We start from the raw sequence: 17,396 nt of genomic DNA, 5'->3' as shown, positions 1-17,396 counted from the left end.
AAATTGAGCCACTCTCATGGTCTGATAAGTAATGCAGCAAAGTAAATCTAGCAGTACCACAGAAGAGCTGAAAGATGTACCGTTAGAATTCACCTTGGTTTTAATTATACAAATCTTAACATACTCCCCTGCATCCACAGTAATCTGAACTACTTCAGAGCAAGGTTATAGGTAGGTGTAGGAGAGGCTGGGTATGTTCATCATTCCATTGCTGAATGTCAATTTACCTGTGTTTTATTTCTGTTGCTGAAAACATTTTTCTCAGCATCTGTGAAATCATAATTAAGTGACCTCAGTGAATTTTGTTTCTCACCACGCTTTTGTATTACTTTTCAGCCTCAACAAGTGGTTCAAAAGAAGCCTGCTCAGGTAAGCTAATTTAAATTCTTTAGACTACTTTAAATGAAATGATTCTTCAGTATTTAAACTGGTCTCCTTTACTCTAAAGAATGAAGGGGAATACATCAATTGTATGAGCCGGGGGACAGCTGTTGTCTTGCTAGGCACAACCACCAGAACAATTCACATGATGGCCCTTGAGAAGGAGAGGAGGAAGCAGTGGAGGGTGCTTGCTCAGAAATGTCCTCTTTCTGCAGCGGCCACCTTGCAGTAACAACGCAGGCACACGCACACGCACACGCACATGGTGAGAGTCAGGCATGTGATGGGTATCTCTGTGTGTCCTAAACATGGGTAACTGGGGACTGCTTACATCAAGGAGCAGGCACCTTCTCCCCACAGGTCCAAAGGAATCTTTAAATCCACAAAATAAAATAGGCTGAACTTGGTAACTAGGCTGGATCCATCATAAAGACTAAAACTTTTGCACTTCTTCCGTTGGGTGGTATTATTCTTCTTTAGCTCCTTGGACAAAGTGCAAGCCACAAGGTGTCATGAAACTGGTCAAAAACTAAATTTACCATCACTTCCGTTTTCTTTCACCAGCCTGCTCTGCTCTGTTTAAAAAACCCAAAACCTAACTCTGCAACTTTGTTACGTGTGCACCCGCAGAGAAGAGCCTGTGGGCATGGGAGCAGGTCCATCCCTGCTTGTCAGTGTCCATGGGCTGTGCTGCTGTACCTCCGTGAATGTGAATGATTGCTGAGTCAAGAGCATAAAGGGTCCATTGCTTTTCTGGAAAGAGGTGTGCTTTCAGAAGGGAATAATACTTTTGTTTTTCTACCTTATGGTTTTAATACATTATTGTACAGTGTATATTACTGTATTATCTACTGTAATCTGAATTAGGAGCTGTTACATAAGAAACAGAAAAAATCCTAGCTGTGAGTTGAAGGGATGAAATGATGTAACTCTCCAAAGCATGTTCAGGAATCAGGTTTCTACAAAAGAAATCAATAGTTGCAGCAATGATGAATTTGTGGCACTGGCAATAATATTAATGTCTCCAAATGGCAGAGGTAATGTACAGGATGAATGTAGTAGTATTTTCAAGTGAGGGAAGTTTTGCCAGGAGAGGTAATGTCTTCTATTAGGCCAGCTTATGCAAGAAACACGACATCAGTCCCTGAGGACTTACCATCTATAATCTTCTGACTACAGCACACAATTCAAAACATACCAAGTTGTTCTAATAAAAGATATTTCCTCTCCCCAGTCTTGCTTATATCCTTCAACCGTTACTGCTGCAATCAGACTGTTCCTACTACAACATGGTAGTAAATCTGCCGGCGGGCACAAAGCCAGCCATCTCCCCCGTGGCACCTGAGAGACAGGGAGGCTTAAACCCTGCTGTGCAAAGGAGGCCAAATCTGGGGGGCAGAGTCTCCCGGGAGGCTGTTGGTGTTGCGGTTTCCTCTGGTACGTAGCAGAGCTCAACCCCACCGGGGTCAGCAGGTTTAAGGGGTCTGGAGCCGGTGGCTCTGCCTGCGGCCTAGCCTGGCGGGAGCCATGGCTGCCGATGGCATGTGTGGTGCGGCTGTCTCCGATCTCCCTGAGCGCTTAACTCCTGCCAGTGTTTTGTTTGAGCAGTAATCGAGCGCGAGCCCTAGCACAAGAGAGGAAGAAATGGCTGGGGCTGAGGCTGGGCGGGGTTGTGGGAGGACAAAGAGGGGACCTGGGACTCTGTCTTGTGGTAGCAGAACAAAGTAATGACAGATTTAATTGATGGCAAAATGATGTAGGCGTTTAAACCGAAGCACTGTATAGATCTTCCCATCCCTTCTTTCCCAAAGCAGTGATTCCAGTGCGGATGCTGTAGGGTGTTCCAGCCAGCCGGACGCAGCCACTGCTTCACGGTGCCTCAGCAGCATCTCCGTGGTCAAAGACAGAGAGAGAGAGAGAGAAAAGGAGGCCCTTTGACATTCTCATTATTAATGGAAATGTTTGTATAGAAAATGAGGAGGCGCAGAAGAATGCATGAAAGGAGAGAGAGGGCTTTTTAGAAATCCCCGGTCATCACAACATGACTAGTGAAATTACACTGTTTAAATTACTTGTGTGCCATGTCTTCACTCAGAGAACATTTCTTTTTTTTTTTAAAATCTTTGGCCTGAGGGATGTTCAGTGAAATCATTGACTTGTCTTTAACCTTTCCTGATTAACCTTTAATAGGCCCCGCTCCCATGCTTATGCAAACACAATATTGCAGTTTTGCTGGGTGTGGGTGCATGGTAGAGAACAAAAATTACCATTGTGAGCAAGCACTCATGACAGTGTCTTCCCAAGGCTGAAAGAAGGAGGAGGTAAAACAGTGTAATTCCTGGGACGATCAGGAACTTCATGCTGCTGGGTTTCACTTAAGTCCGGTTGGCCTTCTCTGTTTTCTTTTTACACTGCTGAATTTCCCTTTAAAGGAGGGAGGTTCAGACTCAGAATTAACAACAAGAACATGAGCTCATGCAGGCTTCCTAATCTGAGCTGTCTAAGGAAATAGTGATAAATTATATAAACATGGGGACTACATGGAAGTTCATGGAGGATAATGTAAATCTTGCACTACATTCAGAGGAATCTCTTCCTTTTCCATCTGTTTCCTTCAAAATATCCTCCCAGATGGCTTTACCATGTGGCAGTCTGGATTAAGTTAGAAATGTATCCTTTCTTCATCAGTGGGGACTGTAAGAGGTTACAGCTGAGAACTGCTGTGTGATGGTGAGCATGTTACCCCAGCCTGCCTTGGGAAAAGTGGCAGAAACTCTTGGTCAGGCTTCATCCCCGAGTGCTTTCCAGGGCTTTGAATTTTTGGTGTATTCTCAAAGATTTCTATGAGCATTAGTTTGCGTCACTGTTACTCTTGTTATTGTTGCTAGTGCCTATACCTCTTGGGTTTCTGTCATTTTTGAAAATATACAAGCAGCAAGACCAGATAAAATTCTCATTTTATGAATAACAGCTCTGTTCTCATCACTTGTTTCCCAGATTTTAAGCATCATGCAGGGCTCTGCCATGCTCTAAAACTCTTTATGGATATCTGGTGTCCAGTTTAGGGACATACAGATGCCTATATAAACTTCTGCAATATCTTCAAACATCCCCAGAGCTCTGAAGATTTACCATCACAGATGGTAAATGCAGCAGTAAAATCCACTGGAAATCTACACACCCATATCATTAACACAAACCTTTAAATACTGTGGTCTGTACACATCTTTGTGATGATTACTGACGTACACTCTCACACTTCCTTGGGGAAATGAGGAAAAGATAGCCAGCCTAACTGCGTGACATTGGTAAGTTTAGCACTTTCATGTAAATATGTGCCTAAACCTCAGAAACAAGACGCTCCTTTGAAATCCACTCTATCTCCAAAGTATGGACAGCCAGATCCTACACTTAATGATGTAGTAATATTCTTACCGAGGTGTGCAAATAAGCAGTCCAAATAGAAATAGAAATTTCTCCGTTTCCTCATTTTTAAGCTATTTGTAGCAGCTGTAGCCTCAGCCATATGGGGGAGTTACACTCTTAAGTAATACAAAGGAAATAGATATTTTTAGGAAAACATCATGAAAGCTATCAGAGTTTTCTGGAAACAGGACATGTTTTATTTTTATCATTTCTGGAGAGAAGAAACACTGAGAGTGTAGAACAGCCTTTTGAAAATCTTACAATCTCTTTGGGAGGTCTATTAAAATCTCAAATCCTTGAAAATCCTTTGTATCTGAGTCTGAAAGACAGCTTATCAGTCAGAAAGACAGTGTATCAGTCAGAAATGTACACATAAAGTGTACATAGGAGAGTGTACACAGAAAAGCATACAGAAAAAGTACTCCAAAAGTACACGAAGTGTATGTTTCTACCTAATGCTAGATGCCTTAGTTGCTTTTAAAACAACATCCAAAAAAATCAAATCCCAGCAAGAATAAAAGCTAAACAGAAAAGTGTTATTTTGTTTAGGAAAGAAAATGCAGAGGCACTGTATTTTTTCCTGTTACTCATTTCTTCGTCTTGGTCTCACTGGAGTTATGCATGTTAATTAGTCATAATATAAATATCTACCTCACAGCCTCAAGTTATATGTGTTCCCCAGCTGCATCCATCACATATGCCTACTCCGTGTAAGACACGGTAAACGCTAAAAGCATCAGACAGGCTCTGCAGCCCAGGAGCTACATCTGTGATTCACACGTTCGTATGCAGCCCGAAAGCAGCAGAGGTGGTGAGCGGAGCTGAGCCCGGGACCTGTGATGGTTGTGTGTCAGGTCAGATGTGCTGGGTCACCCTGGTTATCAGGCCCACGATGCACGGGCTGCGTCACCTCTCTGTGCCGCGCGGTAAATCTGCACTTCCACAAGCTGCAGGCCTTCTGCGTACGTGCTAGCCACCACATGTGGTTTTATTTTTTTCCCTTCTGGGAAATCCCAGGCAAAAATGTGGTAGAAATACTCCGGAGATCCACTTTAGCAGGTTGAAAAGAAGCTTCCATTGTCACAGACAGGATGGTAAATCCTTCACACCCAAGCAGGTGCACGCACACATCCGAGGCAGCATGTGCCGCTGTCCCAAGACCACCCTGTGTCCTTCCGAGCCAGGAGTATTGTGGCCTTACTCAGCTGAGCTTTGGCTGTAGAAACACTGAAAAACCTCTGCCTTGAAGGTCAACCTGGTGCCCCGCAGTTTCATTGCTCTTCCCACTGCATCCAGCAAGCCGTGTTGTGTGTTGTGTACTTTTTCTGTATTTACCGATACAGAGACTCAGAAAGTTGTCAGGTCCCAGAGGGGTAAAACTTTATTTTCCAAAGGTACACAGAATTTTGTACCTCACCATAGAGTAAGTGCATGTGTGTTATATACACCACTCCAGGACATCCTCTGAAAGGCTGAGTTACCATTCTTTTTTTTTTTTTTTTTTTTTTTTTTTTTTTTTAAAGCAAATACTGAATGTTTTCCCAGAGACAGAGGTAGGGGCCATCTTGTGTGTGCTGCAGGCTCTTGGTACCATGTGAAGACATGCTGAGCGAGTGTGTACCACCGCTCCATCAGCCCAGACTCACTGCACCTCCCTACACGGAGTATGGTCCCAGTGGAGCTGCCCAAAGCTCTCCCAGTGGGGCTGAGCCCCGGATCTGCTGCGGGCCCTCTGGCTCCGTGCCCTGCCTCCCACCACCACCAGATGCGGGGATGATGCTTGCTGGAACTGGTCAGAAGTTTTGCATAAATAGCTTCCTCATGAAATAGCCTGGGTTTTTTTCACCCTTTTCCCCATAGCTGCCCTTGGAATTTTTGTTTTTCCAAAGCTTCACAATATTATGATCATTTGGGGACTGCGTTTTTTAAATCAAAATAGAGTTTGATTTTGGTTTTTGAACACTTTTGCTTTGTAAAATCCTTCCAGATTTTGCTTCTGAGTGTTCTGGAAACATTTTTCTGATTTGAAAACATCCTTTTAACAAATGGATAAAAATGTCATGGGAAGTCTTATGAAAAATGACTCCAATTTGAAAATGATGTTTCACTGTTACCAGTTCTGCCGTTTATATTTCAGGCGACCTGTAAGGATTGCTTGATGTAAAATGACAAAAAAAAAAAAAAAAAAATAGAATAATATCAAACTTGTGGACTACAGCCAAAATTATTAAGAAATTAGGTGAATGCCTGAAGCGCAGGAATGGACCTACCATTGCTCTGTGAGAGGTTTGAATTTGATTTTAAGGAAATCAGGAAAGTCTCTTGCTTTCTTCATGGATGCAGTAGATGGAGCCTCATGGAGGGTGATGGCATTTATGTCCTTACCTTCTTTCGCCTTACAAAGCAAAATGGTAGCAATTGCATGATGTGGTTTCCAAAGGAAGACATATTTGGTTTTCTTTTATAATCGGTTTGTTGTGACAGAGACTGAATAGTTTGTCTGATGACTAAAAAAAAAGAGCACGGTTTTTGAAAAAAAAAAAAAAACAAAACAATACAAAACTGTGGGGAAAAATATAGAAGTTGCAATTAGCAGTTCTATGAACAGATGAAGCACTAACCAGTGCTAAAGAATGAGGGCTAGACGAGGAAGTCAGGTATTTCTGACAGCCGATATTTTGTTCTTTACATGACATAACTTCTGAATAGATTCTGAATAATGTAATTCGATGAGGCCACACCTAAATACCCAAATCAGTGTAAGATTCAGGTTTCCAAGGTTTTAAATATTTTTGATTGACATTTGTTGCATAGTTATGACAGAGTAACATTTTTGAGATGGCTTCTTGTAGAAATTTGGCTGTAAATAAATTAAAGAAGTTGAGATATTATGTGACCAGAGGAAGGGAAGAAAAGTTTAAAAAGCACCTTCAGGACAGGAGTATATTCAGATATTCAGTCACTTTTAAAGACTCAAAAATCAGAAATACAGTGATCTGAAGATGTAGGTTGCTGCTCTATGAGACATTTTTTTTTTTATTTTTATACTTTCTTTTATTGATAGTGGTAGGTACATGCTAACCTCTCAGTGTTGGGATGGCGAAGACTTTGCCAGCAAATAGTTTCACACAATAAACACTGGAGCCAGGGGGTCATTACCACAAATCAATTTTATGGAAATCCCTTTTATAGAAATTGCTTTTGATCGCAGCTCATTTGAGTATTTTCTTCAACTGAACCCATCCTACCAGTAATGAAAATACAGAAGGAGCTTACCCAGCATTTCCACCATTTCATGGAGAACACAAAAGGAACAGGCAGATGGTTTTTACGAAGGTAGCTAAGCATTTAAGTATGCATCATAACCACTGCTTCACTAGATATTCAAATAACCCTTGTAATCCAGCCCTCAATCTGTTTGATTTACCAGGACGTATACAGGTAGCCCCATTTCCCTGCAGGCAGAGTTTGAGTGTTTAATAGAGAAAATCACACAATACCCGGATCCCTACCTGCCCAGTCACTCTTGCAAGGACTTAAAAACCCTGTAGAAACCCTTAGAAACGCTGCTGGGATCCAGTATTTGGGGGTTGGTGGTGGGAGTGGAATGAGCTTCACAGGAGTGCAGGGGTAGCCTGCTTCTCGTAGGAGTTGCTCTGGAAGTCCGTCACCTGAGCAGCAAGCAGCCCCATTTCTCATCCCAAGAGTGCTCCAGGCTGCCAAGGGAGAAGCGTTCTTCATGCCGCCCACTGAACCTGTGGCACGGGGCAGCTGATGATTTAGGAGCCGAAGACCCACTGAGTGAACAACCAGGAGAAAGATGGTTTGGTTGAGCCCCAGCTTCACAGCAACACTGGCCTCAGTGCTGCTGGGAAATGTATGAGTGCAGAAAAGAAACAGGATTTCGGATGGTCCCCTTTGTTAAGTTCAGTTGTAGAACTCAGCCGGTAAATACTGGCTGAATTATGCATCCCCTTGCTTAATGTTCCTTTGGCCCACAGGGCAGGCTGAGGTGCCTGTCCCTGTGTCCCCATACGCTGCCTAAGGAGCAGAGGTGCCCCAGCCAGCACTGTGCCAGGCGAGCCTCTTGCTTCCTCTGAAGGCATTAGCACTGCAGTGTGCAAGTCACATTTTAGGCAGGTCTCCCAGTGCCTTGATTCTCCTTCTGTTTAACTGAGGTGCTGATGCTTCCTTCTTGCATAGGGGAGTTAGGAGAGTGCACACACTCATGATTTGATGTGACTATAGAGGAATCAGGTTTAGCAAGCTATTTTTGCTTCATGGCTTGTCAGGGACTGTCTGGGGGATTCAGAGTCTTGCTTGCTGCAGCGTGCTGCTTGGAGATGTCATGTCCTTGTCAGACAGTTTCTGAGTCAGTCAAAGAGCAGGAGTGCCATGGCATAGCTCAACACAGGAGGAACCTTCAGCTTTGAACAAGTGCAAAAAAAAAAAAAGGTTATTCTGACTGTTCAAATATGCAACATTTAATTCCCTTTAGACAAGCCCTAGAGTAGGAGACAGCTCTCTGAATGCAGTGCTGGTCACACATTTGCCCATTCAATACAGACATGCTCTCAGGTCTCTGCTCCTTCCCTGTGGAATGGGGAAGACCTGTCCCTAAAGGCACATAGGAATGTTCAGGGACTACAGCTGTTGAGCTGCTCTATGCATGACAACTGGTGGTAGAAGGCTGGAGGCCAAAGGGATGAGCTAAAACATTTCCCAACAATGCTCCTCTTCACCTTCTCCCCACCTTTTCACTGTCCCCTCCCTGCTTGGGGAAGAAGCCCAAGATGGGCAGGCGATGGCTGTGGACAGAATGGCTTTGTATTTGACCCCATGGCTGTGGCTGTGGAAGCTGTTTAGGGAAGTACTCCATGCAGTTCAGAACTTGGCTCTGATTTCACACAAACTGAAATCTCACTAATGATAGCCAGAAGAGAAAAGGCTGTGATGTGTGCTTGGGGAAACACCATTGAGGAAGATGGCTGGGCAGAGAACAGTGTTTAAAAAAATGTCAGTCAAGAGTAAATTAAACAGTGCTACTTTTGCATACATATGCTGCATATTTTGGCCAAGATTTCAAAGAGTAACAAGAGTCTATACTACTAACACTTGGGTATCTTCACAGACATACAGGATTCTGGGCAGTACTTGGCCACCCCCTGAAAATCTGGATTATTTTAAGATGTTTCCCGAATGGTATCCAGAAAGTTGAAACTACAAGAATAATAAGCCTCTGAATTTACAGCATTAGAAAACAAAACAAAAAAATGATAATTAGCAAGGATGAGGTGTGTCAGAAGACTGCGCAGGAAAAAAATGCTCTTTGCTAAGAACTTGGTTCCTGAGCTTCTCATAAAGGCTCTGTATCTTTCACAGTCGTCATCACTGTTGCTCCTCCACACCTGGCTGAAGTGACTGAAAGATGCTCTATTTCTTGACATAAATATTATTAGTAGATACTCCAGGGCTGTAATCTAGCTCAGTTGCTTCACTGAAAAACACAGGACATGAACCTTCTATGTAGCCACTTCTAGAAATTGCTATGTCTTTGTCATACCAGTTTAGGACAGTATAAATTCTATCGCAAATTGTGTGCTAAAAATTAGATGTGCTGCAGTGGATGTGTAATAAGGTAAACACAATTAAAATCAAAGTTAAGACCACTGAAAATACATTTTTTATCTGTTAATTAATTTGCTAGGGTGGTCAGTTATAGTATTTGTGTAGCAGCACTATTAAAAAAGATTTGGCTAGGGAAAAGAGAAATATGCTCAGCCCTTATTGACTGATATACATCTTTAAACATGTTCTGGAAGGAAGCAATAAGAAGCCAATATCATATTTCATTCTGGGGTTTCCATGACATCTGGGGAGTTTTATAAGGTCCTCTTGTTGCCCAAAATAACAGTCTTGGAATAGAATAAGAAGCATTTCACAGGTACTCTGTCAGTCACTGTGGGGCATTTGTGGAATTCAGTGAATTTAGTTCCTTGAAATCAGTGCTGCCATGGTACCCTGGGGGTGACATCTGGCCTCCTTGGGCAGCCCATCAGCTTGTGACACCTCTGCCAAACGTTAAGGCTGGGACGGAGAGGCTGGACCTACGAGCATGCCTCCTGCTTTACAGCTCACAGAGGACAACTCAGCATCAAAGTCAGTGTGAGATAAAATTGTGATAGACACTCTAAAACCATTTTCCCCAGTGGAGCTTCCATCCCATACTGCTTCCATTGGTGCTCTCATTGAGCTGTCCCTTAGTGCTGTGACAGGGTGAAACAACCCAGACAGCATGCACTGGCTGTGGCAGACAGGCTGCTGTTCGGGGGTCTGGTCAGAGCTCACCATCATCGATTGCTCATTGGATATTATGAGCATGGTGCTGCTGTGTTTATAGACAGAGTAAGAAGTTTGGGAGTATCACAGCCTCTTAGTAGACTATGCAGTGAGAACTGTGCTCCTAGGTACTTCACGCTGAAGGCTACAGGAGTATGTAGGTGGTTTTCAGGCATCAGCACATTGCCAAGCAGTGCATGAAGGACCTAACCCTTCGGGCAGTATAGTGTTTGTAAGAGTCTTGAGTTCAACCTTATAGGACCTAAATAAACAAATGTGCTTTTCTGACACCGAGGAAGGAAAAAAGCTGTTCAGAATGAATGCCTGGCTGTTGGGCATTGTAGGACTCACATCACCGTAGCAAACTAAATCATGGATCCTGTTTCACTGGGATCCCAATGCCACAAATGTTAAATTCTTAATAAAGTCTGCTCCAGCAAATGGTGAGCATCACCATGGTGAAGTTCTGCTGCTGACCCCATTGTAAGGCATTTCTGGAAATGCCAGAATGTTTTCAGAAGATATTGGCTGAAATCTCTCTTTAGAAATGACTGTTGCATATATTAAAAAGGGATATAATATTGCCAATGCACTTCTTGGTTTGCTTCTGCTCTGTCGATGTAGTCACATTGTTTAGGGTCAATCTTTGATCTCAGGTTTGCAGAGTTATTTGCCACACAACAACCATGGGAAAAGAGAAGGAAAGAAATAAAAAAATGAATCACCCACATTCTGCCTGAATTCAGATCTCAGATTTCCCACATCCTGGTATTTAATTTCTCACAGAGTTACCAATGGTTGATCTTATGGCAGGATTAGTGGGAAGAAAAATGAGAGCTCCATTGAAACCAGACTTGAGTCTGGAAGGAAGGGACATGTGAGATCTAGGACCCGGGAGATATCACATTCAGGGCAGTGAATGGTTTCCACCCCCTCCCCTTCCCTGATTCTCATGCTTATTTTGAGGGAAAATCTGGAAACTGAAATCAGAACAGCAAAGAGACAGTTACAGTGTGTTAGGCTGCTCACCCATCTCTTTAATAGTCTCCTGAGAACTGTGTTATATAATGAGGCATTAACTGTAATTTATATTAGGGTTTTTTTATGTTTAGGAAGAGTATAATAGATTAACATTGAGGTATAAATTGCAGTAAATCTATCTCAATCCTAAAAGAAAACATATTTTGAACACACGTTTCCACCAGGATACCTTTTCTGATTTGATTATAGAATATAGACGTGTTCTATTGGAAAAGAAACTCCCATAAAGGTTCTATAATCAAAAGGAAATAATCACTATCTATTAAGTTGGACAGCCCCAGTCACTTTGAATCAGACTATCTTGCTTAGAGAAAGAAAAAGCTTCATCCTGTGGTAGCACGGATCATGGCACAGATGGAGCTTGAGAAGTTGGGTTACTGCTCTATGCTGAAGAGGACCATACTTTATCACCGTTTCCACCAGATTGTGTGGAGATATTCAAGAAGTTGAAAAAATCTCTAAATGCATCACTCTAAATCCTTTAGGAGTTGAACATATTAAGATGACAAGAAGAGTATGTCATTAAACCATAACTACCCTTTTTGGATTACCTGGTATTTGTAGATTTATTGTCAAGATGGCTTAAATTAGGGATATATTTTTAGCCTGCAGCATTACATAATAAAATAGCAGCAGAATTCTTTGCAGTAAAAAAAGGGAGGGAATGGGGGGGGAGTTTATTAAAACCAACACAAACTTCTCTGATTTTGTGCTTTTGCCTGCACAAAGAGGTGCTCCATGGTTACACAAGCAGTAAAGTTTGCAAGAAAAGCATTTCCATTACCCCATTTTGCTCAGGAGTCGTCGCCCTGCCTTTCACTGCAGACCTGCTGTTTAGTCTGAAACTGAAAATTAAACCCAGAACTTCAGCTCTCAAAGTTAAATACTCTGCTTTACTGCCAGCACACAGCCTCACCAGTGTCTGTGTGGTAGGATCTATGATTAAACTCTTCAGACGTTTTTAAAAGCATTTTACAACTCTGTTAAGTTTTAGTGTTTTTGTTTTGTTTGGGTTTTTTTTTAAGAAAAAAGTCATTTAGTTGAATTATACCACAAAGTCTCACGTGAACTCTGCTAAACCAGATCGAAGAACCCAGTTCACTATCTTTCAGAAATATGTTTCTAATTTTGGGGGGGGGGGGGGGGCGTGGTTGGGGGGGCTTTTCTGAGCACGACCCATGGAAGGTAAAGCCCTGTACGTTAAACTGTCTCAGTCAGAAACAAAAAAAAATAAAGGAAGAGAAAAGCCAGGGGAGACTTGAGGAAGAGCGATGGCAGCGGCAGAGCCCCCCGCGCCCCTGCCCACCCTGAGGCCGGCGCTGGTGGGCAGCGGTACGGCACGGGCCCCGCTCAGCCTCCGAGCTGGCACTCGTGAGGGTGTCCCTGGTGCACTTCCACTGTGAGAGGCTCCTTTAGCTTCCCTTCCCGCAGCCCCTTCCCAGGGGGTACGCGGGGCCGGGCCCGGCGGCTGCCGCTCGGCCTTCCCGCATGGCTGGGCCCTAATGAGGTGTGTGCGGCTCTTGGCTGCAGGTTTTCAATCTCTTTTCTTATTACTTCAAAGCTGCTGCTCCGAGGTTCAGACAAGTTTGATCACTTGGCAGAATCCCTCAGCTGGGATTCAAAAGGGAAGACGCTTGATTTTGTTATTTATCATTACAGATAGATAGCTGTTCCCAAACTGCAGTTGCCAGTGGCTCCGTGAACAGAGCCATAATCATTTTTTAAGTAATAAAGGATTGGAGGTGAATAACTTCTGGCAGTTGCTTCCTGCCTGTAACAAGCAGTCGTTTGTAGAGGGAGGGCGAAGGAGAATAGAAATCTGACAGGCCTTACTTTATTCTCTTTTTCATGTTCTGAAATGCGGGGGGAGGCAAAAGTTAAATTACATGGATTTGACCTCTATTTCAAAGCCTATCCTAGTGTTCCTTTCCCTATTCCCTTCTGTGAGACCTTCACATAAAATTGGCGCTATTTTGAGTGCTACAGGGGCTCAGGAGGAAGGCAGGCTCCCTCAGGTTTACCTGTGTGGGCTCCAGTAGCCTTTTGGGCTTTGCCGTCTCCACTGCCACAAGAAAGCAAAGCTAATGCGGTGACCCACAGCAATTCAGTGAACTGTACGAGCCTAATGATTTTTAAAGATTGGCATTTACGTTTTTTTGCTCTTTCATCTAATTATGGACATATGTATTAGTGATCAGAGACTATTCTTAGAGCCTCTGCTTGCCTTACGCTGCAGTCTGGATTTTGGCTCTGAAGCGTGGTGTGCTGTGTGAATGCAGAGCAGTTCACCGCTCCTCCACTTTACAGCCTCCACAAGAGGTTTGTAAGAGCAGCTTCTCTTCTGGGGTTAGTCCAGCTCGATTGTATATGTTTCTAACAGCACCACTGCCTTCTTTTCCTTAATATTTTATTTCCTTCCCACCAGAACTGTTTACATCTTGTAGGGTTGAAGCTCTCCAAGATAAAATACGTCTCTGTCAGTATTAGCACAGCACCCGCGATTGCTTCAAGCACCATTTTCGCTTTAGATCTGTGCTTTGCAGACTTTAAATGGTGCTTCCTGCAAAATTCTTTTGACCGATACAGAGATTTTGCTGGAGATTTTCAGTCTCCTTTTAATCACATGGGGAACAGATTTTTTCAAAGTGTTTTGACCTGCTTAGGTCAAAAAGGCACTTGCTATACTCAGATGCCAAAACGCGTTTAAGAAATCTGGCCTGACGTAATTTAGACAGCTGAGTCTCAATTTCAAAAGGCTTCAGCAGCACAGGCTTCAGCGCTGAGCGACCTGCTGCCTCGCAGAAACCTCATTCCTGAGTTAACTTCAGGGCTGATCTAAAATCTGTGTCAAAGTTGGGCACCTGGAGCTGAGGCTGGTTCAAGCCTATCTGTAGGAGCCTATCTGTTGAAAGGCAGAGCCTAGGGCAGGTACTTTTTAGGATATCTAAACTTCAACCAGACTAATTCCTGTCTCTGGAAGTTCTCAGCCTGAGCCCTACTGAATTTAAAAATCCTGTGTCAGATAAGCTTTTTCTCTCAAAGTAACCAGAGGGACTCATTATCATCCCATTATATCAAACAGTTCTCCTAGTAGGAGTTAAGCTGGGAGATAGAGAAATGTTTTTTAATCCCCCTTCATCTAACAGGAAGAGACTTGAATCTATATTTAAAGAAGTCTGTTCTAACTTAAAGAGGAATGCCTTGCCCTGTCCTGTTGAGGGGATCCTCCTGAGCACTGTCCTGGTCCCCTCCAGTTATCTGAATCTGTTAGGGACCACAACTTGGCCAAGCCTTGTGAGACACATCTTCCAGCAGAAGAAGGTGATCTGTAGGGACTGGTTCCTGAGTGTGCAAGGATGGTAACGCTTTCTGACCCCTGCCACTGTTGTTGGCCTTGGGCCATGCTCAGCAGCAGCTGAGTCACAGCACAGCCCCAGCAGCTTCACTCTCACTGCCCCAGCTAGTTCACTTCCTCCAACAGCTGGGGATGTGGATTATCCAGCAATCCCCACGAGCAGCCTTTTTGCTAATCAAGTAGTGTTGTTCCAGCAGTGAAAGGAGAGAACACCCTTAATTTTCTTACTATGCAGCTCAAGAGCCACAGACTGGTCACCTGCAGGAGAGCATCAGCGTTTTGCTTCATTCTCTGCTCCCTTTCCATCCCTCACAGAATATTTGATTATTTATATAAAAGTGGAGCGACTTCAACAGAAGAAATATGCATCCTCCATACACAACAGCTTGATGGGTAGACTTCTTCCTAGAGGGTAGAAAAAGCATTTTGAAGTATCTGCTTCAAATGAGAGAGCATGGGGATTTCAAAACAAGTCTGCATGTGAGTTTCCAAACCAGTGCTATTGTGTATATGCACACTCAAAGAAAAGTATTATTCTTGCTGTCTGTTGTACTTTGCCTTCCCAAGTGTGGAAACTTTGAGGACATCTCCAAGTCAAAGTGATCTTTTAGACACTTGCTAGCCCTTAGACTACTCCCAGGACCATTAGGCAAATGTGCACATGCCCACCAGCATGCACTTGGGCATTGGGAAAGTCAAGTGGCAGCTCAGCGAGGCTGCTTGCTGGTATCCAAGTATTGGACTCATGCTATGGCCAAGCCTGTAGTCTTTTGAAGGCAAACATCCTTACATGACAGGGTGGGCCATTAGAAGATAAGTCCACAGGAACTTACACATTTAAAGCAAAAATGTTGGCTTCCAGTCCTTAAATCTCAATCCAGAACTGCTCCATCAGCTGCCATCTCTGTATTTTATCTTTAATGTCATTTAAGTAACAAGAGTTTTGCATCCTTTGGGGGACCTGCCTGCTCACTACACCCAGGACTGGCTCACGCCTTAGTCAACTAATGCAGAAACAGTGCTGGGAGCGTGCGGGGTGTCTCAGAACTGCTCTGTAGGCCAAGTTTTTAACTATGCTTTTAGCCACGAAGCTACAGAAGTTGTGCTCGCTCTTTCATGCTAGCAGTGACAGTGCACAGGACTTGCTTGCTTATGGGCTGATTGGTATTTGGATATGGAGCTTCTGTGTTGAAATAATTTCCTTAGGTGCCATTCTTAAAAATGTGCTTGAATCTAGCAGTAAGAAGAATTGTGTGGCCTTTCTGTATACAGTCATGGTGATCTCTTCTGCCCTATGTGTTGGGTTTGTGTGTGGTGGGGTTTTGGTAGCAGGAAAGGGAGCTACAGTGGTAGGGAAGCTTCTCAAATCTCCCCCAGCTCTGAGTCAGACCCACCTCTGGCTAAGGCCAAGCCAATTGATGATGGTGTCTGCACCTCTGTGATAATGTATTGAAGAAGGGGAACCTGAGAAGAAAAGGAGTTGTGAGGGAAATGCCTATGCAAACATCAAGGTAAGTTGAAGAAAAGAGGAGAGGGAGATGTGCTGGAGCAGAGAATCCCCTGCAGCCCATGTTGAGAGGGCAGGCTGTCCCCCTGCAGCCCATGGAGCTCCACAGGGGAGCAGATGCCCACCTGCAGCCCATGGAGGACCCCACGCCGGAGCACATGGCTGTGGCCAAAGAAGTCTAGGACTCTGAAGGAAGACCGTGCTGGAGCAGTCTTGCTGGGAGGGCCACATCCTATGTAAGGGAGCCACATTGGAGCAGTCCATGAAGAGCTTCAGCCCATGGGAAGGACTTATGTCAGAGAAGTTTGTGGAGGACTGTCTCCTGTGAGAGAGACCCCACGCTGGAACAGGGGAAGAGTGAGGATTCCTCCCCCTGAGAAGGAAGGAGCTGCAGAGACAACGGGTGATGAACTGACCGCAACACCGACTCCCCACCCCCACTACGCCACTGACGGGGAGGAGGTAGAGAAATCAGGAGCAAACCTGAACCTGGAAAAAAGGGAGGGGTTGGGAGAAGGTGTTCTTTCAAGATGTGGTTGTATTTTCTCACTATCTGATTCTGTTTGCTTGGTAGATTGGTGGTGTTCAAATTAAATGCATTTTTTTTCTTTCCCAAACAAGTCTGTCTTTTGCCCATGACCATAAGGGGTGAGTGAGCCCTCCCTGTCCTTGTCTCAGTCCCCAAGCCTTTTGTTTTATTTTCTCATTGCCACCCTTGAGGGTGAAGGAGTGAGTGAGTGGCTGTGTAGTGCTCAGTTGCCCTCTGGGCTTAAACCACAACACTCTAATAAATCCTTTTACTCTGATGTTTGAAGTAAATAGATGCAACAATTTGAGCTCTGAATCCAGCTTCTGGAATCAAACTTTGCCTTACTGTTGAGTAACAGCTGTCACTGAGCTCAAGCTTACCAGTGCTCTTTGCAGAGAGTGAAATAGCTTGAAGCAGCAGATCCCACCATAAACTTCACGCAGAGCAAACCTACTCTGAGTGCCAGTGCTGTAAGAATTTCTAAAGGAGTTCGGTACGTTGGCTGCAGACCAGTTGGGATGGCACTGTATCTCTGGCACCATGTCTCAGCTGGGCACAGACCGGACCCCTACGTCTGCAATAGGAGCCACTGGCTTTAGGGACTCCTCTGAAAATATTAGCTTGCATGCCAGGGGATTTCAGACAAGTTAACAGCAGACAATGGTCCACAGTTTGCAAGTTGCTCTTGTCAGCAGTTCTTTTTGACATATCTATTCAAGCATACCCTCTTGGGCTTAGAAAGCAGCCAGCAAAATCTGTGCCAATAGCTAATACTTTGTTATAAAATAAAAGCTCTGACAAATTCAGAGGCTTCATAT

General features: G+C 43.9%; 1 protein-coding gene across 1 annotated transcript in view; it reads left to right on the top strand.

The window, feature by feature from the left end:
• The window catches only part of HMGA2 (high mobility group AT-hook 2), a 121,234-nt gene that overhangs the window by 95,433 nt on the left and 8,405 nt on the right, over positions 1–17,396 (top strand). Inside the window, exon 4 of the mRNA XM_032999958.2 lies at positions 337–369. Within this exon, the coding sequence (XP_032855849.1) occupies positions 337–369 (33 nt within the window). The remainder of the gene's footprint in view (positions 1–336; positions 370–17,396) is intronic.

Source organism: Tyto alba, unplaced genomic scaffold (assembly GCF_018691265.1).
Source record: "Tyto alba isolate M040663 unplaced genomic scaffold, T.alba_DEE_v4.0 Super-Scaffold_2, whole genome shotgun sequence".
NCBI lineage: Eukaryota > Metazoa > Chordata > Aves > Strigiformes > Tytonidae > Tyto > Tyto alba.
This window is presented reverse-complemented; position numbering and strand designations above follow the sequence as displayed.